Source organism: Salminus brasiliensis, chromosome 11 (assembly GCF_030463535.1).
Source record: "Salminus brasiliensis chromosome 11, fSalBra1.hap2, whole genome shotgun sequence".
Classification (NCBI taxonomy): domain Eukaryota; kingdom Metazoa; phylum Chordata; class Actinopteri; order Characiformes; family Bryconidae; genus Salminus; species Salminus brasiliensis.
Window position 1 is genome coordinate 2,990,335 of NC_132888.1, and position 24,312 is coordinate 3,014,646.

Consider the following 24,312-nt stretch of genomic DNA (forward strand, 5'->3'; position numbering starts at 1 on the left):
TTTGATACATTTATATTTTTAAATACACTATAGATATAATTTACCCAGTAGAAGAATGTAAATATTTAAAACACCTCAAAGCTCAAATAGTCCAATAATTGGCCAAATAGCTTAATTTATTGAAGGATTATAATACATTGAATATAATACAGTAATAAAATCCATAACCTTCTGGGAGTTAGTCTGCAGTTTATGGTGAAACTGGATTCCAAAGTGAATAAAATTATAGGATATCTGGAAAAGCGTACTTTTCAGATGCCACAGATGTAAGAACACTTTACTGCTGCATTAAAACAATCGGGTATGAAGAACAAACGTAAGTGTGAGGGAAGACATCCGCTTTGAGGGAAGTGGTTTTTGCTGAGGTAATGTCTTTCTAATGAAAATGTAGCCGACCACACCCAGAACCACACTGGACCCATGATTCAAACCTCCTGTTCTGACCACCAGCTTCTACGAGTAGCCGAATGCTGTTACAGCTGCTGTTCCAGACACGTCTATCCACACGGCCTACTCTTTACCCTTTTACTTAATGATGTCGTCTTTTCTCATTTCTGCCAAAACATTGGGCCTCATTTAACAACTGTGAAGAAGACAAAGCCTCATTTAAACCCAGTTGGGAGTTTGATGTGTTCAGTTTAGGAGGACAGTGGGATCCATCATTATAAGACCTATACTTTCTTACGAAGATACTGGTGAACGAGGCCTCTTCAGCATATCTGTTTAAATATCTGCTGCATTTATTTCTTTATGGATACAAACGTGGTTCTTCTACAGTATAGATCATAGAACCCTTTCGTAGCACCTAAGACTTGCATGGTAGTGTATGAGAAAACTGAAAAATCAACATTTTGGACAAACTCTGATAGCAGTGTAGTCGTTGCCTGGTCTGAGAATTATTAGGGTGTAGAAATGGTTCTTCTGTGGCATCAATCAAATAACACTTTCTAGCACCTTCATGTTTTTAAGTGCATGACTAATTAGAAAGATTGGGTACTAGATGGGAGCTCGAAATGCTGGGATTCCTCAAGGAGAGTGTGGGAAATGTGCCATAACAGTGGGTTGTTTATTAGTGTTTATTAGTGTATTTTTCTAGATATTTTGTCTGAGATCTTTGTAGATCTTTGGAGTTCTGGTTAGAGAAAGTATCTGTTGTGTTTTGTTGTGTTTTTGGAAAATGTCTGCAGGACAGGTTCAGAATTTGATTGACGTGGGGAGAAATTCACTGTAACAGGGTTGACCTTATTAAATTACATAAACTCGGTTGTTACTTATTTTTAGGAATACTTGGGAATATTATGGTGAGCGTCAGGGCTTTAATGTGCCTCAGGACCCAGGTCACCGGGAGTTAACTCTCCCAGTGGAGTCACCCAAGGTGCACAGGACTGTGGAGGGTGAGGTCAAAGGGCAATCTTACACTGTCAACTGTTAACTGTTAACTCCTAACTCACATTTTGTACTTCTGTATCTCAGTTTGATCAACAATCCATACTGAGCTGATCTACAAAATCATCAGTAAATTCCTCAATCTGTTTAATGTTTATTCCCATCTGCAGGCTAGAACCTCCCCCCATCACATGAGGGAGGCCTTCCTATTCTCAGATTCCTGACCATGGAGGACTGTTAGTGGTTGATGGGATTTAAACTTATGATCTCCTGAATCTCTTGACTCAAGCAGGCAGTTAGACAGTCGCTCCACTCTGGATTTCTGAGCCTGAGAAAGAAGGGAAGGTAAATTTACTCAGTACTGGGTTTTAACGTGGTGGAATTTCACAGCTCTTGACCGGCCCTACGGTCTAACTGCTGCTCAGCAAGTGTGAGGAGGTCATCAGTACAAATCCCAAATCCCAAGGCCTCAGCCCTCCATTGTAAAAGCCTCCCAGTCTGGGGAGGTCATGTGATATGGAGCTCTCTAACCTGTAGATGGGAATCAACAGTAAACAGATAGAGGGGGCGGAGCCACAGACTAAACATCTTACACAGTATTGAATCAGTTTCAGCTGCAGCTTATTTCCTTATGATTTTGAGGATCAGCTAAGTGCGGATTGTTGATCAAACTGAGATGCAAAAGTTGAAAAAATGTGAGTTAGGAGAACTTCAGACTAAATTGAGTTGAGCTAACTCAGAAATCTAGGTCTATGTTGCAGTGCTAAGCGTTCAATCTTCTCCACTAGAGACAATAAAGTTACTGAACTGATTTAAAACATCTTTATTTTTACAGTGCTCTAAAAAATACACGTTAGCTGAATTGTTCATGGCAGTGATTGTACACACACTTTTACACTGAATAGATTCATTCCCTGCTCAGTACATCAGTACATCAGTAGTGCTTTCATACCCTATATGTTCAAATGTTTGTGGACACCCCTTCTTATAACACATGCAGGATACATTCTTTTTCAATACCCTTATTTTTAGAAGAAACAATAAATCAGCAGGTGTCCCAATACTTTTGTCCATTTAGTGTAGGTCAAATCTGACACTCTAAAATGTAACACTGTTTATCTTTACAAATATTTAGAAAATACCACTCTGTTATGTCTTTACAAAGGTGGGGGTTGGCGTATGTACATGGATTAGAAATATCAATACATTTTCTTAGTTTTCACATTTTAGTACAAAGGAAGAACGAGTGTGTTACGCTGGGGTGACTCTGTGCACGGGGGTGGGGGGGGTGGGGGTATTTACAGGAGAGTCATGTGATTTGGTGTGGCGCTTCAAGCATCTCCATGAGGAACGTGTCTATGGGCGTGTCCCCGATAAGCTTGAAGAAGAACAAATGCTCGAGACACTTCAGGCCTATGGAGCGAAGAGCGGGAAGCCGCAGGAGGAGCTTAGCGAACCTGTAGATCAGAAAAACACAAGTTCAGCCTGAAACTAGCGGTGCATTCATCCGGAGAGTGGCACAGTTATCACTGATGATGCTGCAAATTCATAGAAATAATTTTCTAATCTAAAAATGCACAGAAACAAGCAAACATGCAGATTTTACACGGTCAGATTGGCAGACCTCATCAGTGTTGAGGTGTGATGAAAAAATGTCTTGGTTGTGTGGACAGCCTCCTTTACAATTTGCTGCACTATATGTCCAAAAGTTTGTGGACACCCCTTCTAATGAATGCATTCTGCTACTTTAGGTTGCACCCAATGGTGGAACATATCCAGCTTGTCTGGTGCCTGTAGAGAAGCACTGCCAATAGAATAGGACTCCCTGGAGCAGATAAACAACATGAAGCTATTAACACCATGCTGCCTAATGCCAGGCACGGGCTAGTAGAGGGGTATGAAGCCCCCCAGCATTGAGCTGTGGAGCAGTGGAAGAACTGTGTTCTTTGGAATGATGGATGGTGGAGCTCCATCCAGTACTTTTGGGACACTTTTGGGATGATGAGGTAGGGTGGTGATCATCATCCAACATCTTGACCTCACTAGATAATAAGATCAATAAGATCAGGATGTTGGATGATGATCACCACCCCACCTTATTATCCCCAACCCCCCAACTCCTCATCCCAAAAGTACTGGATGGAGCTCCGCCATCCATCATTCCAGAGAACACAGTTCTTCCACTGCTCCACAGCTCCTCAATGCTGGGGGGCTTTAATCCCCTCTAGCCCACGCCTGGCATTAGGCAGCATGATGGCACTAGGTTTATCATGTTTACCTGCTCCTGCAGAGAGTCCTATTCTATTGGCTGTACTTCTCTACAGGGACTAGACAAGCTGTGTGGAGCAATGTGAGCAACTTAAAGTACAGAAACGCATTCATTACAAGGGGTGTCCACAAACATTTGGACATAAAGTGTATTCTGTCAGTCCATCCTGAGTAAATTAAACAGAAAGTGTGAAAAGTATTGAAAGCAGGGCTGTAAAAGTTTGTCCCACACGTTTTCATCGCCATCACAGTAAAACCTCCGCTAAACCTCGGAGCACATGTGCAGTAAAACCCCTCCTGGATCAAACAGTGAAGTCAGTGAAGACAGTAAACACGGCCTGTTGGTGTGGAGGTCTGTTGGTGTAGCACTCATTTAGCGCAGTCGTCTGAGCGAACGCTTCACTGCGCGAGTGTTTCATAGACGCTCTCTCATCCGCTTTGAAGTTACAATAAACCCTCATTCTGTCACTGGGTTGAAAACGTGTGTCGTACAGCAGCAGCAGCAGCAGCAGCAGCAGAGCACAGGAGCAGCTCCCTAATCAGCAGACTGCTGCCTGAATGAGGAGCAGCGTATCAGGGATGGTGTATGACCTCACCTGCCAGGCTGCTGGGGGTATCTGTGTTTAGTGTAGGACTCCAGTGAGGCGTAAACCTTTTCCCTCAGCGCCTCCACATCCGACGAACTGGACAAGCCTTTAGCATCTGTGGATCATATTTAACAACAGTCATTAAAAGGCATATTACACATTAAATATCACTGTTTCAGACATTTGAAAATTAGTTTCATTCTTCAGCTTGTACAATAAATTACTGTGAATTATTGAGTATACAGTAAACACTATTTATTATTTTTCTGTAACTACAATTAATTATTCAAAATCGGCCATGAATTAGTCAGTATTTACTTTTAAATATCCAGTATCTACTATGAAATTATTCAGCATCCATTATGTATTATTCAGTATCTAGTTTGAATTATTTAGTATCCACCATGAATTATTCAATATCCACCATGAATTATTCAGTATCTACTATAAATCATTCAGTATCTACTATGAATCATTCAGTATCCACTATGAATTATTCAGTATCCACTATGAATTATTCAGTATCTACTATAAATCATTCAGTATCTACTATGAATCATTCAGTATCCACTATGAATTAATCAGTATCTACTATAAATCATTCAGTATCTACTATGAATCATTCAGTATCCACTATGAATTATTCAGTATCTACTATAAATCATTCAGTATCCACTATGAATCATTCGGCATCTACAATAAATTATTCAGTATCTACTATGAATCATTCAGTATCTACAATAAATTATTCAGTATCTACTATAAATCATTCAGTATCCACTATGAATCATTCAGTATCTACAATAAATTATTCAGTATCTACTATAAATCATTCAGTATCCACCATGAATTATTCAGTATCCAATATGAATTATTCAGTATCTACTATGAATAATTCAGTATCTACTATAAATTATTCAGTATCTACTATAAATCATTCAGTATCCACTATAAATCATTCAGTATCCACTATGAATCATTCAGCATCTACAATAAATTATTCAGTATCTACTATGAATCATTCAGTATCTACAATAAATTATTCGGTATCTACTATGAATCATTCAGTATCCACTATGAATTATTCAGTATCTACAATAAATTATTCAGTATTCACTATAAATCATTCAGTATCCACTATGAATTATTCAATATCCACTATAAATTGTTCAGTATCCACTATAAATCATTCAGTATTCACTATGAATTATTCAGTATCCACTATAAATTATTCCGTATCCACTATGAATCATTCAGTATTCACTATGAATTATTCAGTATCCACTATAAATTATTCCGTATCCACTATGAATCATTCAATACCCACTATGATTTTTTCAGTATCCACTATGAATTATCCTGTATCCACCATGAATTAATCAGTATATAGTCACACATCATAGTTACCTGGGTTAAAGAGTACAATGGCTCTGAGGCAGCCCAGCTCGGTCTTATCCATCTGCATGTCCTTCATTTTAGACACCAGCTCAGACAGCACCCTGCAGAGCAGCCGGGAAGCACACTAGATCAGACACATGCAGTCTGAATAACAACTGCACACCTCAGGTCACTCATGACACCTCAGGTGGCTCATGATCTCAACCTGCCCTCAACCCCTTAAACAGCCTATGGTCCAAACTTCTATTACCACAGAAAAGCCCCACCAGACATCCCTGTAGTTACTGAGTCATACATCTTAGTGTGTGATAAGACTTGGAGTGTTAACATGCTTTTACTTTTACATGCTTTGTTGTTGCTAAAAAAATAAAGACAAATGTATTAGATGTACAGTACACACAGTACAGTCCTTCAGAGCAGTATTCCCAGTTCCCACATAACACCTAGTTCATCAACTCAATCCTTTATTGATTAGATCAGGTGAGCAGCTGGTGGAACTGAACAGATCCATACAGTGTCTGGAGTTCACAGAGAATATCAGCCCAAACCTGTGTTCCTTTAACTGTATTCCTATAACTGTGCTCTTCTAGCTGTTCCCATAACTGTGTTCCTATAACTGTGCTCTTCTAGCTGTGTTCCCATAACTGTGTTCCTATAACTGTGCTCTTCTAGCTGTGTTCCCATAACTGTGTTCCTATAACTGTGTTCTTCTAGCGTCTAGCTGTGTTCCTTTAACTGTATTCCTATAACTGTGCTCTTCTAGCTGTGTTCCTTTAACTGTGTTCTTCTAGCTGTGTTCCTATAACTGTGCTCTTCTAGCTGTGTTCCCATAACTGTGTTCCTATAACTGTGCTCTTCTAGCTGTGTTCCCATAACTGTGTTCCTATAACTGTGCTCTTCTAGCTGTGTTCCTATAACTGTGTTCTTCTAGCGTCTAGCTGTGTTCCTTTAACTGTATTCCTATAACTGTGCTCTTCTAGCTGTGTTCCTTTAACTGTGTTCTTCTAGCTGTGTTCCTATAACTGTGCTCTTCTAGCTGTGGTCCTTTAACTGTATTCCTATAACTGTGTTCTTCTAGCTGTGTTCCTATAACTGTGCTCTTCTAGCTGTGGTCCTTTAACTGTATTCCTATAACTGTGCTCTTCTAGCTGTGTTCCTATAACTGTGCTCTTCTAGCTGTGGTCCTTTAACTGTATTCCTATAACTGTGCTCTTCTAGCTGTGTTCCTATAACTGTGTTCTTCTAGCTGTATTCCTATAACTGTGTTCTTCTGTGTTCCTTTAACTGTATTCCTATAACTGTGCTCTTCTAGCTGTGTTCCTATAACTGTGTTCTTCTAGCTGTGTTTCTATAACTGTGTTCTTCTGTGTTCCTTTAACTGTATTCCTATAACTGTGCTCTTCTAGCTGTGTTCCTATAACTGTGCTCTTCTAGCTGTATTCCTTTAACTGTGTTCCTATAACTGTGCTCTTCTAGCTGTGTTCCTATAACTGTGCTCTTCTAGCTGTGGTCCTTTAACTGTATTCCTATAACTGTGCTCTTCTAGCTGTGTTCCTATAACTGTGCTCTTCTAGCTGTGGTCCTTTAACTGTATTCCTATAACTGTGCTCTTCTAGCTGTGTTCCTATAACTGTGTTCTTCTAGCTGTATTCCTATAACTGTGTTCTTCTGTGTTCCTTTAACTGTATTCCTATAACTGTGCTCTTCTAGCTGTGTTCCTATAACTGTGTTCTTCTAGCTGTGTTTCTATAACTGTGTTCTTCTAACTGTGTTCCTTTAACTGTATTCCTATAACTGTGCTCTTCTAGCTGTGTTCCTATAACTGTGCTCTTCTAGCTGTATTCCTTTAACTGTGTTCCTATAACTGTGTTCTTCCAGCTGTGTTCCTGTAACTGGGTTCTTCTAGCTGTGCTCTTCTAGTTGTGTTCTTCTAGCTGTATTCTTATAACTGTGTTCTTTTAGCTGTGTTCCTCAAGTCTGTGTTTTTCTAGCCGTGTTCCTATACTTGTGTCCTCCTCAGGTAACTGTATTAACAGTTAATATATTAACCTATATAACTTTACTGACCAACAACACATTCTGACCACAGACTTTATTTAATTTGTCACAGTTTTAAGCATGTTCTGAATGACCCCAGGCTGGTTGGTCTGACCTGTCGAAGATGGAGCCAACTCCTGCACTGTGGGCACTGCTGCGGTGGACGTGTAGGCCGGTGGCCAACAGAATGCCATCCTTCACCGTCACAGAGCGGTGGGAAAACGAGGCAATGAGCAACTCATTCCAGCCTGCACACAAAGACACACACACACACACAATATGGACAAAAGTATTGGGACACCTGTTCATGCACAGATATATCTATCTATCTGTTGATCAGTCTATCTATCTATCTATCTACTAACATTAAAATCATATTTAAGAGGCAATAATTAAGCATTTGTAAAAAGTAACCTACAAACCTGCAACCTTTATTTAATTTTATAAATATACGCAAACAGACATCCACTCAACCTCTCCTGTACAGTACTGCTAAAAAATCTATACTCACAATTAGGGTAAATATATGCATTAACAGAAGATACACAGACCTGCTCGTAGGAGGATGACCTGGTCGTCCAGAGGTAACTGAGAGAAGTGTGGGATGCGCTTGGCCCACTCTACCAGAGTGAACAGCTGCTTATCAGCAGCCTGGCAGATGTTGGTGACGGGGTCATTTGTCTGCTAGAGAAGGGGATGTTTTCACATCAGAATAATTCATACTGGATAGTGAATAATACATAGTAGATACTGTATAATCCATACTGGATAGTGAATAATACATAGTAGATATTGTATAATTCACAGTAGACACTTAATACATAGTAGATACTGAGTAATACATAGTGGATACTGAATAATACATAGTAGATACTGTATAATTCATACTGGACACTGAATAATACATAGTAGATATTGTATAATTCACAGTAGACACTTAACACATAGTAGATACTGAGTAATACATAGTGGATCCTGAATAATACATAGTAGATACTGAATAATTCATACTGGATAGTGAATAATACATAGTAGATACTGTATAATTCATAGTAGACACTTAATACATAACAGAAACTGTATAATTCCTACTGGATACTGAACAATACATAGTAGATACTCTGTAACAACAAGTCAGAGGTTGATGCTTACAGAGTTTCCTGTGTTAGACGACATGTAGGCCTCTGTTTTCGGTTCAACAGCTAATTCAGCATCTAGAATCTTCTCCACTGGCATGTCTTCATTTAAACCGGTGCTGGAGTCAACCTCGTTATCACTTTTCTCTCTACCCCGCTGCCTCTCTTCCTGCACAGCTACATAAAATAATAATAAAATGCACATTATGTATTAATGCACACTGCACACAGTAAAATAGACCCGCTTTCACTCTTGTTGGATGCGCTGTGTTTTTCCTGAGTATGTGTGATGTCATTAAATATGAGCCATGGGCCTGTGAATTTTTTTTTTTATAAAAGACTAAATCAGACACAAAATGAATAATTATGATAATGTATCAATATTATTATTTAAGGTATTGTAGTTTTTGGCGAGCTAATCTTCATCTACATGCCATCCATTACCAGGCATTAACTGTAGAATAACAGCAGAATCTATTCACTTTAAATGCACTTAATATAAACCACTGGGCAGTTAATTTCAGCAACTACTGCAAATGAGTTCTGAAATGTGGAAGGTGTGGCACACAGAAAAAAGCTTAGAAATTATTTTAGGTGCTCCTTCCTATGGGTATTAATGCCTTGCTGCCTTGCACCCAATGCTTACTGGTAGAGCTGGGCAATATGACAATATTTTATCATATTGTGATAAATTTTGTTATTGTGATAACAGTATGCTTTTCTAATTGTATGGAGGAGACTGTTAGTGCTTAATAAACACTGATCAGCTGCAGGTTTCATTACTAACAGTGTAATTGGACTGGGTTAATTAGATGAAGAGCAGCAGATGTTAAGTATATTAATAGTAGTTTATAAGAATCTGTCGCTGCTGATGTTTTTAGTCTGTGACTACAATGTAATTACAAAAAAAGTCTTTAAATATCGTGATATAGTATTTTTACCATATCGCCCAGCCCTAGTCACTGTAGGCTCTGGACTAACCGTGACCCTGACCTATTGGAGAAGTGGATAAGTCACTGCAGGCTGTTCACCTGTGGAAGCCTCACCTTCTCTCTTCATGCCCATGGCCAGGCACTTCTGATAGCGGCAGTACTGACAGCGGTTCCTCTGCCGTTTATCTATCAGACACTCCTTACTGTCCCGGCACGTGTACGTCAGGTCTTTCCGGACTGTCCTTTTAAAAAAGCCCTTACAGCCCTCACAGCTGAACACACCATAGTGCTTTCCTGGAAATATAGGAAAAGTCTCTATATACATTCCTTCAGAACTGAGAAACCCCTGACTGTCAGACAGTGGCCAATGGTGGTTACACCCACTAATTTAACGGTTAAAATGGTTTAGAACTGGTTTCATCTCAATGTCCATTTGACTAAATGTGGGCAAACTCTCTGCTGAATGGATGAAACCACGTCACGCTGCACAAAGGTTACCTGAGGAGCGATCTCCACAGATGGAGCAGATGTGTTTGGACAGGGAGCCTGGACTGATGCACTGGAAGCTGCTGCTCCTGCTGTTCAGACTGGGAGGAGGCTTCACGTCCTCTGAGCTGCTTAGTGAGTGAATCTATGGGAAAGTGATGATGAGAATTTATAGCACACAGCTCTAAAACTCTCTACTGAGCTTGTCTCACACATATCCTGGGACATCTGCAAAGCAACTAGTGTTCTGTGTAACTCTTCTGTGAACCAGTAGAGGGCAGTAAATGACTCAGATATGAGAAGCAGTAGGACATACACTTAAAAGTCAGGTAACTTGGTAATGAAAGTATTGAGTATTGAGTTCAGTGTCTACTATAAATTACTCAGTATCCACTATGAATTACTCAGTATCCACTATGTATTATTCAGTCTCCAGTATGAATTATTCAGTATCTTCTATGAAGTATTCAATATATACTTAGATATATATTCTGATGTATTATTCTATATATTGAAGTATATATTGAATACTTCTTCTATGAATATATATTTCGTATCCAGTATGAATTCCGTATCTATGTATTTTTTAGTATCTACTATGAACTATTCGTGTCCACTTTGAATTGTTCAGTATCTACTCTGTATTATTCAGTATCCAGGATGAATTATTCAGTATCTACTCTGTAATATTCAGTATCCAGTATGAATTATTCAGTATCTACTCTGTATTATTTAGTATCCAGTATAAAGTATTCAGTATCTACTCTGTACTATCTAGTATCCAGTATAAATTATTCAGTATCTACTCTGTATCATTCAGTATCCAGTATGAATTATTCAGTATCTACTCTGTATTATTCAGTATCCAGTATGAATTATTCAGTATCTACTCTGTACTATTCAGTATCCAGTATAAATTATTCAGTATCTACTCTGTATTATTCAGTATCCAGTATGAATTATTCAGTATATACTCTGTATTATTCAATATCCAGTATGTACTATCCAGTATCTTCTATAAAGTATTCAATATATACAGAGAATTATTCCGTATCCAGTATGAATTCAGTATATATATATTGTTCAGTGTCTACTATGAAATATTTAGTGTCCAGTATGAATTATTCAATACCTACTATGTGTTATTCACTATCCAGTACAAATTATTCAGAATTCACTATGAATTATTCAGTACCCATGTATTATTTAGTATTTACTATGAACTATTCAGTATCTAATATGTATTATTCAGTATCTAGTATAAATTATTCTATAAAGTATTCAATATCTACCGAGAACTATTCAATATCCACTGTGAATTATTCAGTTTGTATTGTTAATTAATCAGAAATCATTATTCAGAAATTCATTCATTACTCATCAACTACACAAATCAGTACCTATAAAAGTGCTGCACTGAATTGTGTACTTTAGCTTTAATGATAGTTACTGTACAGTAATAAAAACAGATCAGCTGTGTGTGTGTGTGTGTGTGTGTGTGTGAGAGAGAGTGTTTCACCTGTGGACTGTAGGCCATGCCTGGCATGGAGGTCGCGAGGGAGCTCAGTGAGGAGGAAGTGATGACGGAGAAGGGGGATGCCAGGCTGCTGATGACGGACGGGTGGTGATGGGTCACCATGGAGACGATGGGGGGTTGGGAGGGGGGAGGTCTCAGGTGATTATGGGTGAGTTGCACTGAGGAACCTGCAGTCCAAACAGAGAGAGAGAGAGAAAGAGAGAGAGAGAAAGAAGGATCAGTGGGATCACACTTCACACACTACATCCAATCAGAACGTAGAGAGGGGGCAGAGGGGTCATTCTCTCAAAACTGAGGGTCAGCTGGGGTCGGCACATCCATTCATATTATGATGAACACAGAAACATAATAGATGGATAATTATAATTAGAGATGTCCGCATGCTGATGGTGATAACAACAGTCCACTCTCATTTTAATGGACTATTTTTTTGGGCTTGTAGTTTTAATTATTTAATTATTTTGCAGAAACAAAAAAAAACATCCTTTATTTTTTGCCATTATTTTAATCATTTTTGACATTTTTGCATAAGAATAAACAGAAAAAGTGCTGATTTTGACCTGTTAATTGTAATACTTTATATATCTAATTACATTATAATCATTATTAAATTGGAAATCCAATAATTATACAAACGTAGGGCTCCCCCTACATGTAAGGAGTTTAATTTACTTTCAAACCACCGCAGTAAATACAAATCATGCTGTGAGCACCCTGTGAGTTCCAGATGCTTGATCTGAAGGTAGAGAAGCATGTGAGCTGTAGAGGCGGTAGAGTAATACTACAGGATTTTACACTAATATGACTCTATGGGTTACACAGCGTTACGCTAACAGTTCTGGAGAGAGGTTCTCCTCCTGCAGCTCCACCACCAAAGCTCCATATAGTGCAGTAGCCAGTGGAGCATCAGCATGATCCTGAAGCTGCAGATTTAAGGTGAACTCGCTGCATAATGTAGCTTAAGGAGCCTTTTATAGTCACTATATTCACTGTACAGTACAACCCACAGCTCTACCCACCGAGCCACCACTGACCCCCCTGATAAAGCTCTGAGACGTCTTCCTGATAGAGCGGATATAAGTATGTGTGAGCTGTGTATGCAGGCTGGCAGCGTCCACACACTCTATAGTGTTACAGGCTGGCATCTGCTCCTGGGTCACAGGAGTGACTGGAGGCCAATGTCAGGCTCGCCTTTCACTGAGGTTCTGTTAAGTAGGTCAAACGTGTCCAGCTCTGGTCTTGGAGGACCTTACTCCCGAACATTCTGGTGAGCTTTCTGATGATAAAAGGTGAATGGCTGTGATCCTCTCTGTGCTGCTCTGTGGCCATCTGCCGTCGCTGTGTCTCGTTTTGTTTTAGCTGCTGACTGGTAACGTCAGCGCACTTATCAGTTCAAATTAAGCCCGGTTTGGTTTTCTTCACTGAAATAAGGTCACAGACGAGGTCCAGTGCCATTTCTTTTGTCCAGCTATACGACTATTACAAAATCAGGATAAAAAAATGTGATGAACTGTAAGTAATCATGATTAATCTATCATTTCTTTCAGGATTAATAAAGTACTTCTATCTATATCTATTCATTCTTGTCGTAGGGGCTCCGATTGGTCCAGCAGACTAAGACGCTACCACTATGGCCTGAGAATCGCTGTTTCAGATCTTGGGTCATGCTGCCTGCCATCTGCAGTCAGGACCGGGGAAAGCACAACTGGCCTTGCTCTCTCCCGGTAGGTAGATGGCTCTCTCCCTCTCCCCACACTTCACTACAGTGTGATGCTGGCCGGTGAAGGTGTCTTCTAGCTGATGACTCAGAGCTGGGTACCCGGCACTTTCCTCCGAGCATGTTGACGTTGCGTTGGCAGCAGGTTGCGCCATGGGAGGTGATGGCTCAGCGGTTAGAGCACCAGGCTGTTAACAGACTGGGCAAGCTGCCACGGTCACTTTGTGTGTTTGAATTACTTCAGTTATTCACACAACACATAAACCAATCAGCCATAACATTAAAACCACTTGCCTAATATTGTGCTGCCAGAACAGCTCTACAACCTGTCTAGAAGGTGCCTCTGAAGGTGTCCTGCTGAGATATCTGGCACCAACACATTAGCAGCAGATCTTTAAGCCCAGTAAGTTGTGTAAGGTGGGGCCTCCATGAGCATTAGTGGGCCTTAGGTGCCCATGACCCGTGGCTTCCTCAGTCCACTTACTGACTCGCCACATTCAGAGTATACAGACCCTCACAATCACCCAGGAAGAGCCTCACTGGACTGGCCTTAACTGGCCTCTGCTGAAAGATCTGGTGGCCTGCTGCTGACCTAAGGTCTTACACTGGGGCATAGGGTCAAAGACCACATCTGGAGATGACCTGCTGACACTGTTCTCAAACGGGTCCAGTGATAAAGTCAAACAGGGCTGTTTTCTCTGCTCTCACAGCTAGAGCAGTGATAATCCTACAACAACCGCTGCATTCTGATTGACCCTTTTTTTAGTGAGCAGAGAACATTTCTCATACATATCAATAAATCTGGGAAACATATTGATAGAATTTATTAGAAGAGTTTTTTTTTGGATGTGGGGTCCTGTGGGATATGTGGGTCCAAACTGTTTATTTACCACCAAGATCGCTACCATGTGAGCCCTGTGAGCCCTGTGAGCCCTGTGAGCCTGGAATTAACGGCGTCTTTGGTGATCGGATCACGTTTGGAATTTACTTGTCTGCATTAAACAATAAAAAAGCCAGCTGTAAACATACCCCAAGACGCACTGTGATCGGATTATGACCATATAAACCACAACGGATCTCATCCACATTTAATACAACAACAAAATGATTGGATTCCGTCAGACAGAGCGTTAGATGAGAGCAGTTGTACAGAATTTTCTGATAGAGCCGTTTTGGGAATGCAAGAACCATCTACTGTTCATCTACTGCGTTGTAGAAGAACCCCCCCACCATTCCTCTAGACCCCCATCGTCCACAGTCTCCCAGGGCAGGACAGCTTGGGTGAGAAACCACAGTTTACTGGAAGTAAAAGGGAAGTGATGTAGGTGCTTGTGTGGCCTTTTATGCTGGAAAGTAAAATCGGATCTCATCTGATCTCACCGGAACCGCATTTTACAGAACCCGGGGTGTCTCTACTGTCTCTACTAAGGGTTTCTACTACACTCTTAAAAAATGAAGGTGCTGCTAATGGTTCTGTGAGTGATGTCATAGAAGAACCAGTTTTGGTTCCCTAAAGAACCACATTTGAGAATCACAGAGAAAACCCAAAGAACTTGGTCACGTCTCACGTCACATTACAAAAAGGTTCTTCATGGAACCAAACATGGTTCCTCTATGGCATCACTCAAAGAACCTTTTGTAGCACCTTTATTTTTCAGAGTGTAGATTTTGGAGGAGCAGCATTGCTGTTGGGATTTGATTGCATTCAGCAACAAGAGCATTAGTGAGGTCAGGATGTTGGATAATGATCACCACTCCACCTCATCTCCTACTTTGGGGCTTTATACCCCTCCAGCCCCAGATGTGTATAAAGAACCAGAGACCCAGACTTGAGTAAAAGTACAGGTGCTTGAGTAGAAGTAGAAGTTCTTTAAGCTCCAGACTTAAGTAGAAGTACTAAAGTATTCAATATTTTCTGTACTTAAGTACTGCAAGTAGTTTAGTATTCTAAAATGTTCTACTTAAGTTCTGAAAGTACAGTACTGTGTTCTGTAGTTCTTACAGAAAGCAGTCAAAAGTTTGGGTATCAGTGTTTATATTAGTTCAGATGCTCAGACTTAAGGCCTGTCTCAGTTCCTCTGGCTGTAGGAGAAGGACAGGACTGTAGAAGACAGAGTTCATGAACACGAGTCTTCAGTTCACTCTCTAAACAAACTCTCTCGCCCAAAAGAGAGAGAGAGAGCTGAGCAGACCTGACTCGACCCGCCACATACAAGAGTTTCATCTGTAGAACCAGTGAGGAGAGCAGCTCAAACCCCTGAGCTTCACTCTCTGTAAACTCTACTACAGCTGAAAGAGCTCAGGCCATTCCGGCACATACGAGCATTTGCAGGAGGTGAAGATGGAGGAATTTCTAACAATGTAACAGAGTAAAAGTATTAAACTCATCCAGTAAAAGTGGAAGTAGGAGAAACACTAATCCTCCAGTAGAAACAGATACAGTACTTTAGTACTTAAGTACAGTAGCGAAGTAGTTCTGCTTCGTTACTGTATATCTCTGTCTAGCCCACGCCTGGCATTAGGCAGCATGGTGCCAATAGGTTTATCATGTTTATTTGCTATTATTCTATTGGCAGTACTTCACATTCACAATGGGTACAACTTAACGTAGCTGAATGCATACATTAGAAGGGGTGTCCACAAACACCCCCCCCACCCCGCCGCCCAAATGACCAATTACTCTTATGAAGGTAAATGAACGGAGCTTTCCACCTCACTGTTTATGAAGCAGGACTCCAACACAACAAACACACTGAGGTTTTGGCTCGGTTCATCTTCACCACGGAAAGCCCTCTGAAGCTCATTCCGCACAGCGCTTCGTTCAGGACGTACTAATTGTGCCTAACAGGCGGCTATTATTATGAGTGATTAGAGGACAATCCCACGAGTCTGTAAGGATAAAAAACACAGTAATTGAGTGAAAGAAGAGGCTGTTCATTCCGTTCATCAACGGTCCTGGAATAAAAAATGAGAAAAAAATAAAATCAGGAGCTGAAGAAATGTACGGGAGGTGTGTCTAACAGGCGGAGCGCACAGTAGTCCTGTAACTATTTTTGATATATTTGGATGATATTGTCTCAGGATTAATTGCCATAAACATATTCTTTTTTAGTATTTATACTATTTATTTATACTTATTTTATTTTACTTTATACTTATTTATATTTATACTTATTATTGTCATTTTCGGAGCATTTGTTGCCGCTGATATAATGATAATATATAAAGTGTGACTAGTTAGACAGGATGTTTTTTGGCATTTCAGACCGCTTAGCAGCCTATTTATAAATGCTGTTGTTTTTCTCTACACGATAGGTGGCGCTGCTGCTCGCAGACTCAAGCCCCGCCTCCGACAGAGAGCAGACAAGAGAACAGTACAGCGCGACTGTCTAAAATACTGGTGGCACAGGGGGCTTTTGGGCTGGAGTTCAGTGCTGCTTCTAGGTGAATGCGTGAATCTGAAGCCCCCTCTTCGCTAAGAGAAAACAGTGGAGGAGCTGGGGAGGCGAAGACATCATATTCGTGACAGGATTAGCACACACACGATGATGTCTCTCTCATCTATATCACACAAGAGCTCACTTTTATCCACCTGCTGTTTGTTCCTGTATCATTTTCTACATTCTTCATTGACTCCCTTTATTTTTTGTCTGACTACAATATAAAAGTCATGATTTTCTTTTCCTCGCAGGCTGTGTGTGCTTTTGTATGATTATAGTGCTAGTAGAAGTACTAACAGTAGTAGTAGTAGGCTAGAAGCTGCACTTGTAGAGGTAGTAATGGTAGTAGTAGTAGGCTAGAATCAGCTCTAAAAGTAGTAATAGTAGTAGTAGGCTAGAAGCAGGGCTAGTAGAGACACAAATAATGGTAGTAGTAGGCTAGAAGCAGGGCTAGTAGAGACACTAATAGTAGTAGGCTAGAAGCAGGGCTAGTAGAGACACTAATAGTAGTAGTAGTGGGCTAGAAGCAGGGCTAGTAGAGAAACTAATAGTAGTAGTAGTAGACTAGAAGCAGGGCTAATAAACATACTAATAGCAGTAGTAGTAGACTAGAATCAGGGCTAGTAGACACACTAATAGTAGTAGTAATTGTAGACTAGAAGCAGGGCTAGTAGACATACTAATAGTAGTAGTAGTAGTAGTAGTAGACTAGAATCAGGGGTAGTAGACATACTAATAGCAGAAGTAGTAGACTAGAAGCAGGGCTAGTAGACATACTAATAGTAGTAGTAGTAGGCTAGAAGCAGAGGTAGTAGACATACTAATAGTAGTAGTAGCAGGCTAGAAGCAGGGCTAGTAGACATACTAATAGTAGAATCAGCTCTAAAAGTAGTAATAGTAGTAGTAGTATACTACAAGCACAGACCCCACCGTCCTGTCGCAGTCTGCACTCACACGCAGACCATGGAAAACTGACTCTGACTTCCCTCCCGTTTCACCTCAGGGTGTGGTCCACACTAGCAAACCAGCCCTAAAACACTAAGATGTTTATGTCAGCCCAGCAGGAGGCACTAGCAATTTACCAAGTTTTACATTCAGTTCCTCAAAAAGCAGCGTAACGGCCACAACAGACCTAAATACAGCATAACGCTGAAGCATGTCTTCAAACAACAGAGATTTCCAACAGAGAGTTCAAACAGCAGATCTACAAAACTCCACCTCACACACACTCGAAACTGTCCAGGGAAAAAATCTACTTTTTTATGTTGCTGTGGTGATGCTGCTGTCTCTGAATCACCCACACTCTCCTGATCAGGAGAAACAGTGCATTTTTTGTCACAGTACAAAATGTACAGAGTACATTTAGTCACAGTGTACTGAAAGAGTAAACCAGCTGATAGCCCACTGGAGGATATTTTTAAAAGCCTCAATTTTCAGGACCTAAAACATCCTTAAAAAAGCCCAAACACAGAGAATCTACATCTTTTAAATAGCTGATTGTTTGGAGAGGGCCTAAAAGGGTGTGTATAATTATACTTCTATTGATACTTTGAACACTTCAATTTAAATCTAGCTGTGATCTGGGGGGAGTGATCTTTTATTTATTATATATTTATAATAATTTGTATATATATATATATATATATATATATATATTTGTTTTTTTTTTTCTTTTTCCTTTTTTTCCTTTTTTATCTTATTTAAAATCAGTTTAGATGTAAGTTTTTTTATTGTGACCTTATGCAATGTCCTGTGACAATGGGGGTGTAATCTATAATGCATACACTGGTACCAAACTAACAAATCATTTTCATTTCTTTTTTTATTGAATATTTATAGATGATTTTCTCTATTCTGAAAATGTTTATGCAAATGTTGTTGTTGCTGCAGTTTTGTTCCCTATCTAAAGGTACTAAAGGCATACCCTTGAGGGATACCCCCAGTGACAGACCCTTTGCTCCACTGTTGCATGCTATTGCCATATGGCAACAAAGCACCTGTCCAATACTTTTTATAATTCATGCAGCAAAGGTTTAAAACTGTAATACCATTTTAAGACTTAAATTATAAGTGAATATTAAAATATTACATGCTCTATGAAGTACAATGTAGATCTTCCTTCATCAGCTGAGAGTGGTATTATTATTGAATAGTGGAAGAGTTTAGGAGGAACAGCTCACAGAGAGCAGCTCAGTGTCCACAGAGTGTCTGTCAGACCACGTAAAGTTACAGAGCGGGGTCAGGGCCGAGTGCTGAGCTCATCAGAGCAGAGTGCAGAAAAGCCTCCAACTGACTCAATAACTGCAGCAGAGCTCCAGACCTGCTGCTGCTGGTAGAGCTTAGAGCAAAGGAGGACCAGCTCCATATTAATAAAGCCTATGGGTTTAGAATGGGATCTCATAAAAGCTCCTGTAGGTGGAATGTGTAGGTGTCCCAATACTTTTGTCCACCTAGTGTATATTAAGTATATTTGTGCAAATTTGGCTGAAAATACAAATATCTCGCCCTCATACTCTGAGGCTGGTCGAGTGATTGTGACAAAATGGGACAGGAATCAGCTCAGTGAAACATCATCTAAGCCATGGGCACCCCCAATAACGTGACCAGCGCACTGCCAAACCACTGAAGGGCCACTAAAGGGCCAGTGACGGTGACTCAGCGTGAGCACACACGGATGGTGCGTGATTAATTGCGGTGATGTCGGCAGGTCTTGCGGCTGTGGCTGACATTAGGAAGCACACTCTCTCAGTATGACCGTGACATGATCGACATGGACATCAGACGGCACAGTGGTGTCCTCATTAACCAGAGCATAGTGGGTTTAGAGGGAGGAAATGCAAGAAGACAGGTGTTAATGAACGCAGCCCGGCATGATATCACAAGGGTTCGAACCATACTGGAATCAACGTGATTCAAATGGTTCCTGCTGGTTGTCCATCAAAAGAGTTTCCATGTCGACATAAAGTACCAACTGCACATCAGCCAAAACATTAAACCCACTCGCCCAATATTGCGTCAGTCCCCCTTGTACTCAAAGACAGCTCTGGGCCATCGAGGCATGGGCTCCAAAAGGCCTGTGAAGGTGCCCTGTGATATTTGGCCTTTAAGTCCTGTAAGTTGTGAGGTGGGGCCTCAATGAGCATCAATTAGACTTGTGCACCCTGTCGTAGGTTCGTAGGTTTGCTAGGTACTGACCACTGCATACCAAGAACACCCCACAATGGTTAGGAGATGTTCTGACCCAGTCGTCTAGAACCTTTAAACCAAGACTGTCAGAACTGACCCAGCACTTAACCACTACTTGATACTAACCAGATCTAGGTCACCAGCAGTCACATCTGGCCCACCTCGCCAGATGTGACCCAGGTTTAGGCTACGTCAACATTGCTACCAGGCCGTGCATCAATAGGCCTACACTCTATAGCTGTACACCAGCATGGTGGAGGAAGGTGAGTAAGGCCTGCAAATAGGTTACAGCATGCTACACTGATACGCACAGTAAGTCACAGTTTGTCATCGTGGTCATCATGCAGCACTCGAGAGGAAAACACTGAATGCAGTAAGATGAAGTAAGCAGTTTACAACCTCTTGATTATGTTGAGTTAAAGATCAGGAAACTGTAAGCAGAGCAGGTGCCATGGTTGGCTAGGCCGTTCTTTATGAAAGGGAGATCCATCCAGGGCTTCCATGGAGTCTACAGGCCACCCGTCCACCGTGTGTTTGTTTTGGGCGTAATGTGCAGTAATAAACCAATCAGCTTGTCTCTCGCCATCCCTTTAAGAACCAGGTGCGGTCAGACTGACCTTGGGGGGTTGCTGTTTCAGTGGTGTAAAGCGTGGGGGGGTATACAAGCATCTGGCTGCACGCGCCTGTGTTGACAATTCACTGCTGAGACGGCAACGAGCGTCTGACTGTTGATGAACGTCTGTCTAGGCTGTTTTCAGTCAGTGGAGCTCCTGCTGTGTTTTATGCAGCTGAGATACACAGCAATACTCCAGAAACTGACCTGAACACCCCTCATTTCGAGACCACCGCACCCATCAGTGTAGAGATATTCACAAGCAGCGCTGCTGTTTAAATGACGCAGGAGGAAGGAGTGGAAATAGGCTGTTGGCGGGGTATAAGATAGCAATAAGTGACTCCAGCAGCTCATATAATTGTTCATTATTAATAATCGAGGTAAAATGTCGTATCGCCCAGAACTACTGTCCTGTGAAAACCTTGCTTCCGACAGATTTAATTTAATTTTATTAATATTAATTATGTTAATTTAATAATAATAATAATAATAATAATGTTAATAATGTTATTTGTAGGCAAAAAGCTTGAAAATAGGCTGTTGGCAGGGTGTAAGATAGCAATGAGCATGGCAACGCGCCTTGGTGTAAGATAGGGCCCCATGGCTTTAAAATTGACATTACACTACATTTATGGCATTTAGCTGCCGTTCTTATCCAGTGCGACCTACAGGGTGACTTGTATTACAGAGGTGGGCCAATGCTGTTAAGAGTTTTGCCCAAGGACTCTTATTGGTGTAGCGCAGCATAGTCACTCACACCGGGAATCGAACCACCTCACATAGTGTGGCAGCTCCCTGGCAGGTAGAGGTGCTATCCGTTGTGCCCCCCCAACCACAAAATCAGAGGATAAGCTCTGCAAAGCTGCAAAATTTCGGTCTACGGCCACTAGCTATTATACTTTACTCCCAAAGCACTCTCAAAACTGCCAATCGAGTCTCACAATCAGAATCTCCCATTCTACCACATCCCTAACATCTTCTACTGGATTCAGATCCAACATCTGGAAAGAACACTAAAAGACACTGAACCATCCCCCCCATCCTGGACTGCTGACACAAGGCAGGTTGGATCCACGGATGTATGCTGTTGACACCAAGCCCTGACCCTACCATCTGTGATGCTCAGCAGAAATCCATGCTCATCACACCAGGCTACGTTTCTCCTTCAGTCTTCAGCTGTCCAGTGTTGGTGAGGCTGTGCTGAGCCACTGCAGCCTCAGCTTTCTGGTCTTGGCTGAAAGAAGTGGAACCTGGTGTGGTTCTTCTGCTGGTGTAGCTCTGTATCTTCCTCAAGGTTGGAATTTAGAGCTTTAGTGTTTTAAGATTTTAAGATAAGAAGAAGAATGGAGTCTAACTTGCGGACATTGCTGCACATTAGGGCACTGCTGTAATATGCTGTAATTTGCCTACATTCATGTTCTGCAATGACAATAAATAAATAACTGCTGTCACACAAAAACAGCAGTTTTTCCAAAAGTGCAATTTTACAGACAGAACAACCTCTTGCATTTCATTGGAAATCAATTAAAATATATTTAATTCCATGGTAATAATTGAGATACAAGGTTTTTGCATGACTGCTAGGATACCATGTGGTTTATAACAAGCTACTTACTCACAAAACTTTCAATTTATACATTTCTTAAATTGCTTGTTACCACATGATTTCACTTTCTGAACCAGCTTACACCAATAATTAGGCTGTTTACTGTAAAAATGTGAATGTTTTAACGTACAAAGTTTATTATATATACAATTTAATATTACCATATATATTTAAATATTTTCTATTCATTAAATATGTTTGTGTTATTAACTTAATATTTTAAGTTGAATTGTTTTTTTTATTTTCAATGATAAATATGTTTATTTTCTATTATAATTGTATACTATACTATATATACTATATATCGCTGGTGTCCAATAAAAACATGTATCTCCATTTTTGTCCATTTTTTTCATGATCTGTCATACACTGTGTAAATAATTCTGAAAGAATAGACCAATAGAAATGCTCTATTTTACATAAAATACACACATTAATAAAAATGACATATTATTATTATTATTATTATTACATTGTATTTTTTTTTTTATTAAATCTGTTCGGCAGCTGCAGGACTCAGACGCAAGGTTTCTACAGGACAGTAGTTCTGTGGGCGATATGACCTGACCTTAAATTAGCATTGCGATTAATTGAACATTTTACCTCGATTATTAATAATGAATAATAATGAGTATGAGCTGCTGGAGTCGCTCAGGTATCTTGACGTTTGAGTTCTCCTCCACGTTGCAGACGGGACGGGGCTGAGTCATGTGACTATACACACATGGTAGTACGTTTTTAAGGCAACAAACAGTATTACATGAACAGTCGCCATGGGGACAGTACTAAAATACCTTTTATATTGTTTTAACGGTATGATAGAAAAACTGAAATAATTGACATAAGCATGTGAAAATTAGGCAGATTAGAAGTTCTGAATGTCATTTATATTATATATTTATATTATATATAATGACATAATGCTGTACTATATAATAACACTCAGCTGGACGGATGCAGAAGCTCCACTGAAGCTCTAGAAGATACTGAGAACTTCATTAGTATGTTGAGCTGCTACTTTTTGATCTTCTGCTCAAGTGCACTTGACTGCAGGGCTAATGCTGCTCTACACACCTCTGGATTCAGCCTGACCGAGCTCCTGAAGGGGTCAATCAGGTGATCAATAGGAAATCAACAGTGTGTTAAAGCAGGACAAGGCTTCACACTACAGGACAGTGGAGGAGCCCTGTCAGAAAAGCAGGACAGCACCAAACAAGTGGACAGATTTCCTCGAAAGCCCCCAGGAACGTGCAGCAGGTTGAATTCCACGTGAAGCTGAAAAGTCCACGGTCCATTACCACAGAGGCGAACCTCTAGGAAGGCCATAAATAAGGAGAAAGCAGTAAAAGTGCTGACCCCTGACCCAGCCACTGTCACCTGCACACTTCAGCAGCACTAACAAACTCGTGCACATGAGAGCCACACACACACACACACACACACACACACACAACTCAGCTGATTTAAAACCCCACTGGATTTATGGCTGTCCAGTCCAAAGTCCTCTGGAGGAGTTCACGGAGCGCGCGCGAGTACATAAACAAACGGTCTCGCGCTGCAGAGTAAAACAGGGCTATGAAAGTCAGAGGGGTCACTTCAGGTCACGAGCAGCAACATGCAGAAAACACTCACCGAGATGCAGGTAGTCGTGATTATCCATTCCGTGCTCGGTGTGTGTGTGTGTGTGTGTGTGTGCAGTGCAAGGCTGGGGACTTTCAGGCTGGAGCATCTCCCTCACTGAGGGGCTCCTCACAGGGGGGAAGTGTGCACGCGCCGAAGAGGAACTTTCCCAATGACGTGGCGAGGAGGACACATGACTTACAGCTCTGCACTGCAAGACTGTCCAGCAGCAGTTATGTAATTCTGTATTTTAATTACACCATCAATTACATGACAGTCGACATCTACCTTCTACCTTCTGCCAGCCGTGTGAAAAAGTTAAGACGCCCCATGAGCAAAGCCTTGGTCTTTAACATAGTTAAA

The 24,312-nt window shown here is 40.8% G+C and overlaps 1 protein-coding gene across 1 annotated transcript; it reads right to left on the reverse strand.

Moving 5' to 3' along the window:
• Nucleotides 1–2,212: 2,212 nt before the first annotated feature.
• On the reverse strand, nucleotides 2,213–24,004 carry rxrga (retinoid x receptor, gamma a). Its single transcript, XM_072690951.1, has 10 exons — nucleotides 23,962–24,004; nucleotides 11,750–11,934; nucleotides 10,243–10,375; nucleotides 9,859–10,038; nucleotides 8,829–8,989; nucleotides 8,228–8,360; nucleotides 7,792–7,924; nucleotides 5,649–5,740; nucleotides 4,251–4,356; nucleotides 2,213–2,843 (listed from the first exon to the last, which is right to left on the reverse strand). Exons 1-10 carry the CDS (start codon nucleotides 23,987–23,989, stop codon nucleotides 2,696–2,698), a joined length of 1,299 nt encoding a protein of 432 aa, XP_072547052.1. The 5' UTR covers nucleotides 23,990–24,004; the 3' UTR covers nucleotides 2,213–2,695.
• Nucleotides 24,005–24,312: the final 308 nt, after the last annotated feature.

Excerpts from the sequence above, each read along its gene's own strand:
- rxrga (XM_072690951.1), bottom strand. The coding sequence starts at position 23,989 with ATGGATAATCACGACTACCTGCATCTCG. Across the intron at positions 7,925-8,227 it reads GGTCATCCTCCTACGAGCAG|GCTGGAATGAGTTGCTCATT; the intron begins GTCTGTGTATCT and ends CTTTGTGTGCAG. Across the intron at positions 5,741-7,791 it reads GTTGGCTCCATCTTCGACAG|GGTGCTGTCTGAGCTGGTGT; the intron begins GTCAGACCAACC and ends GCTGCTCTGCAG.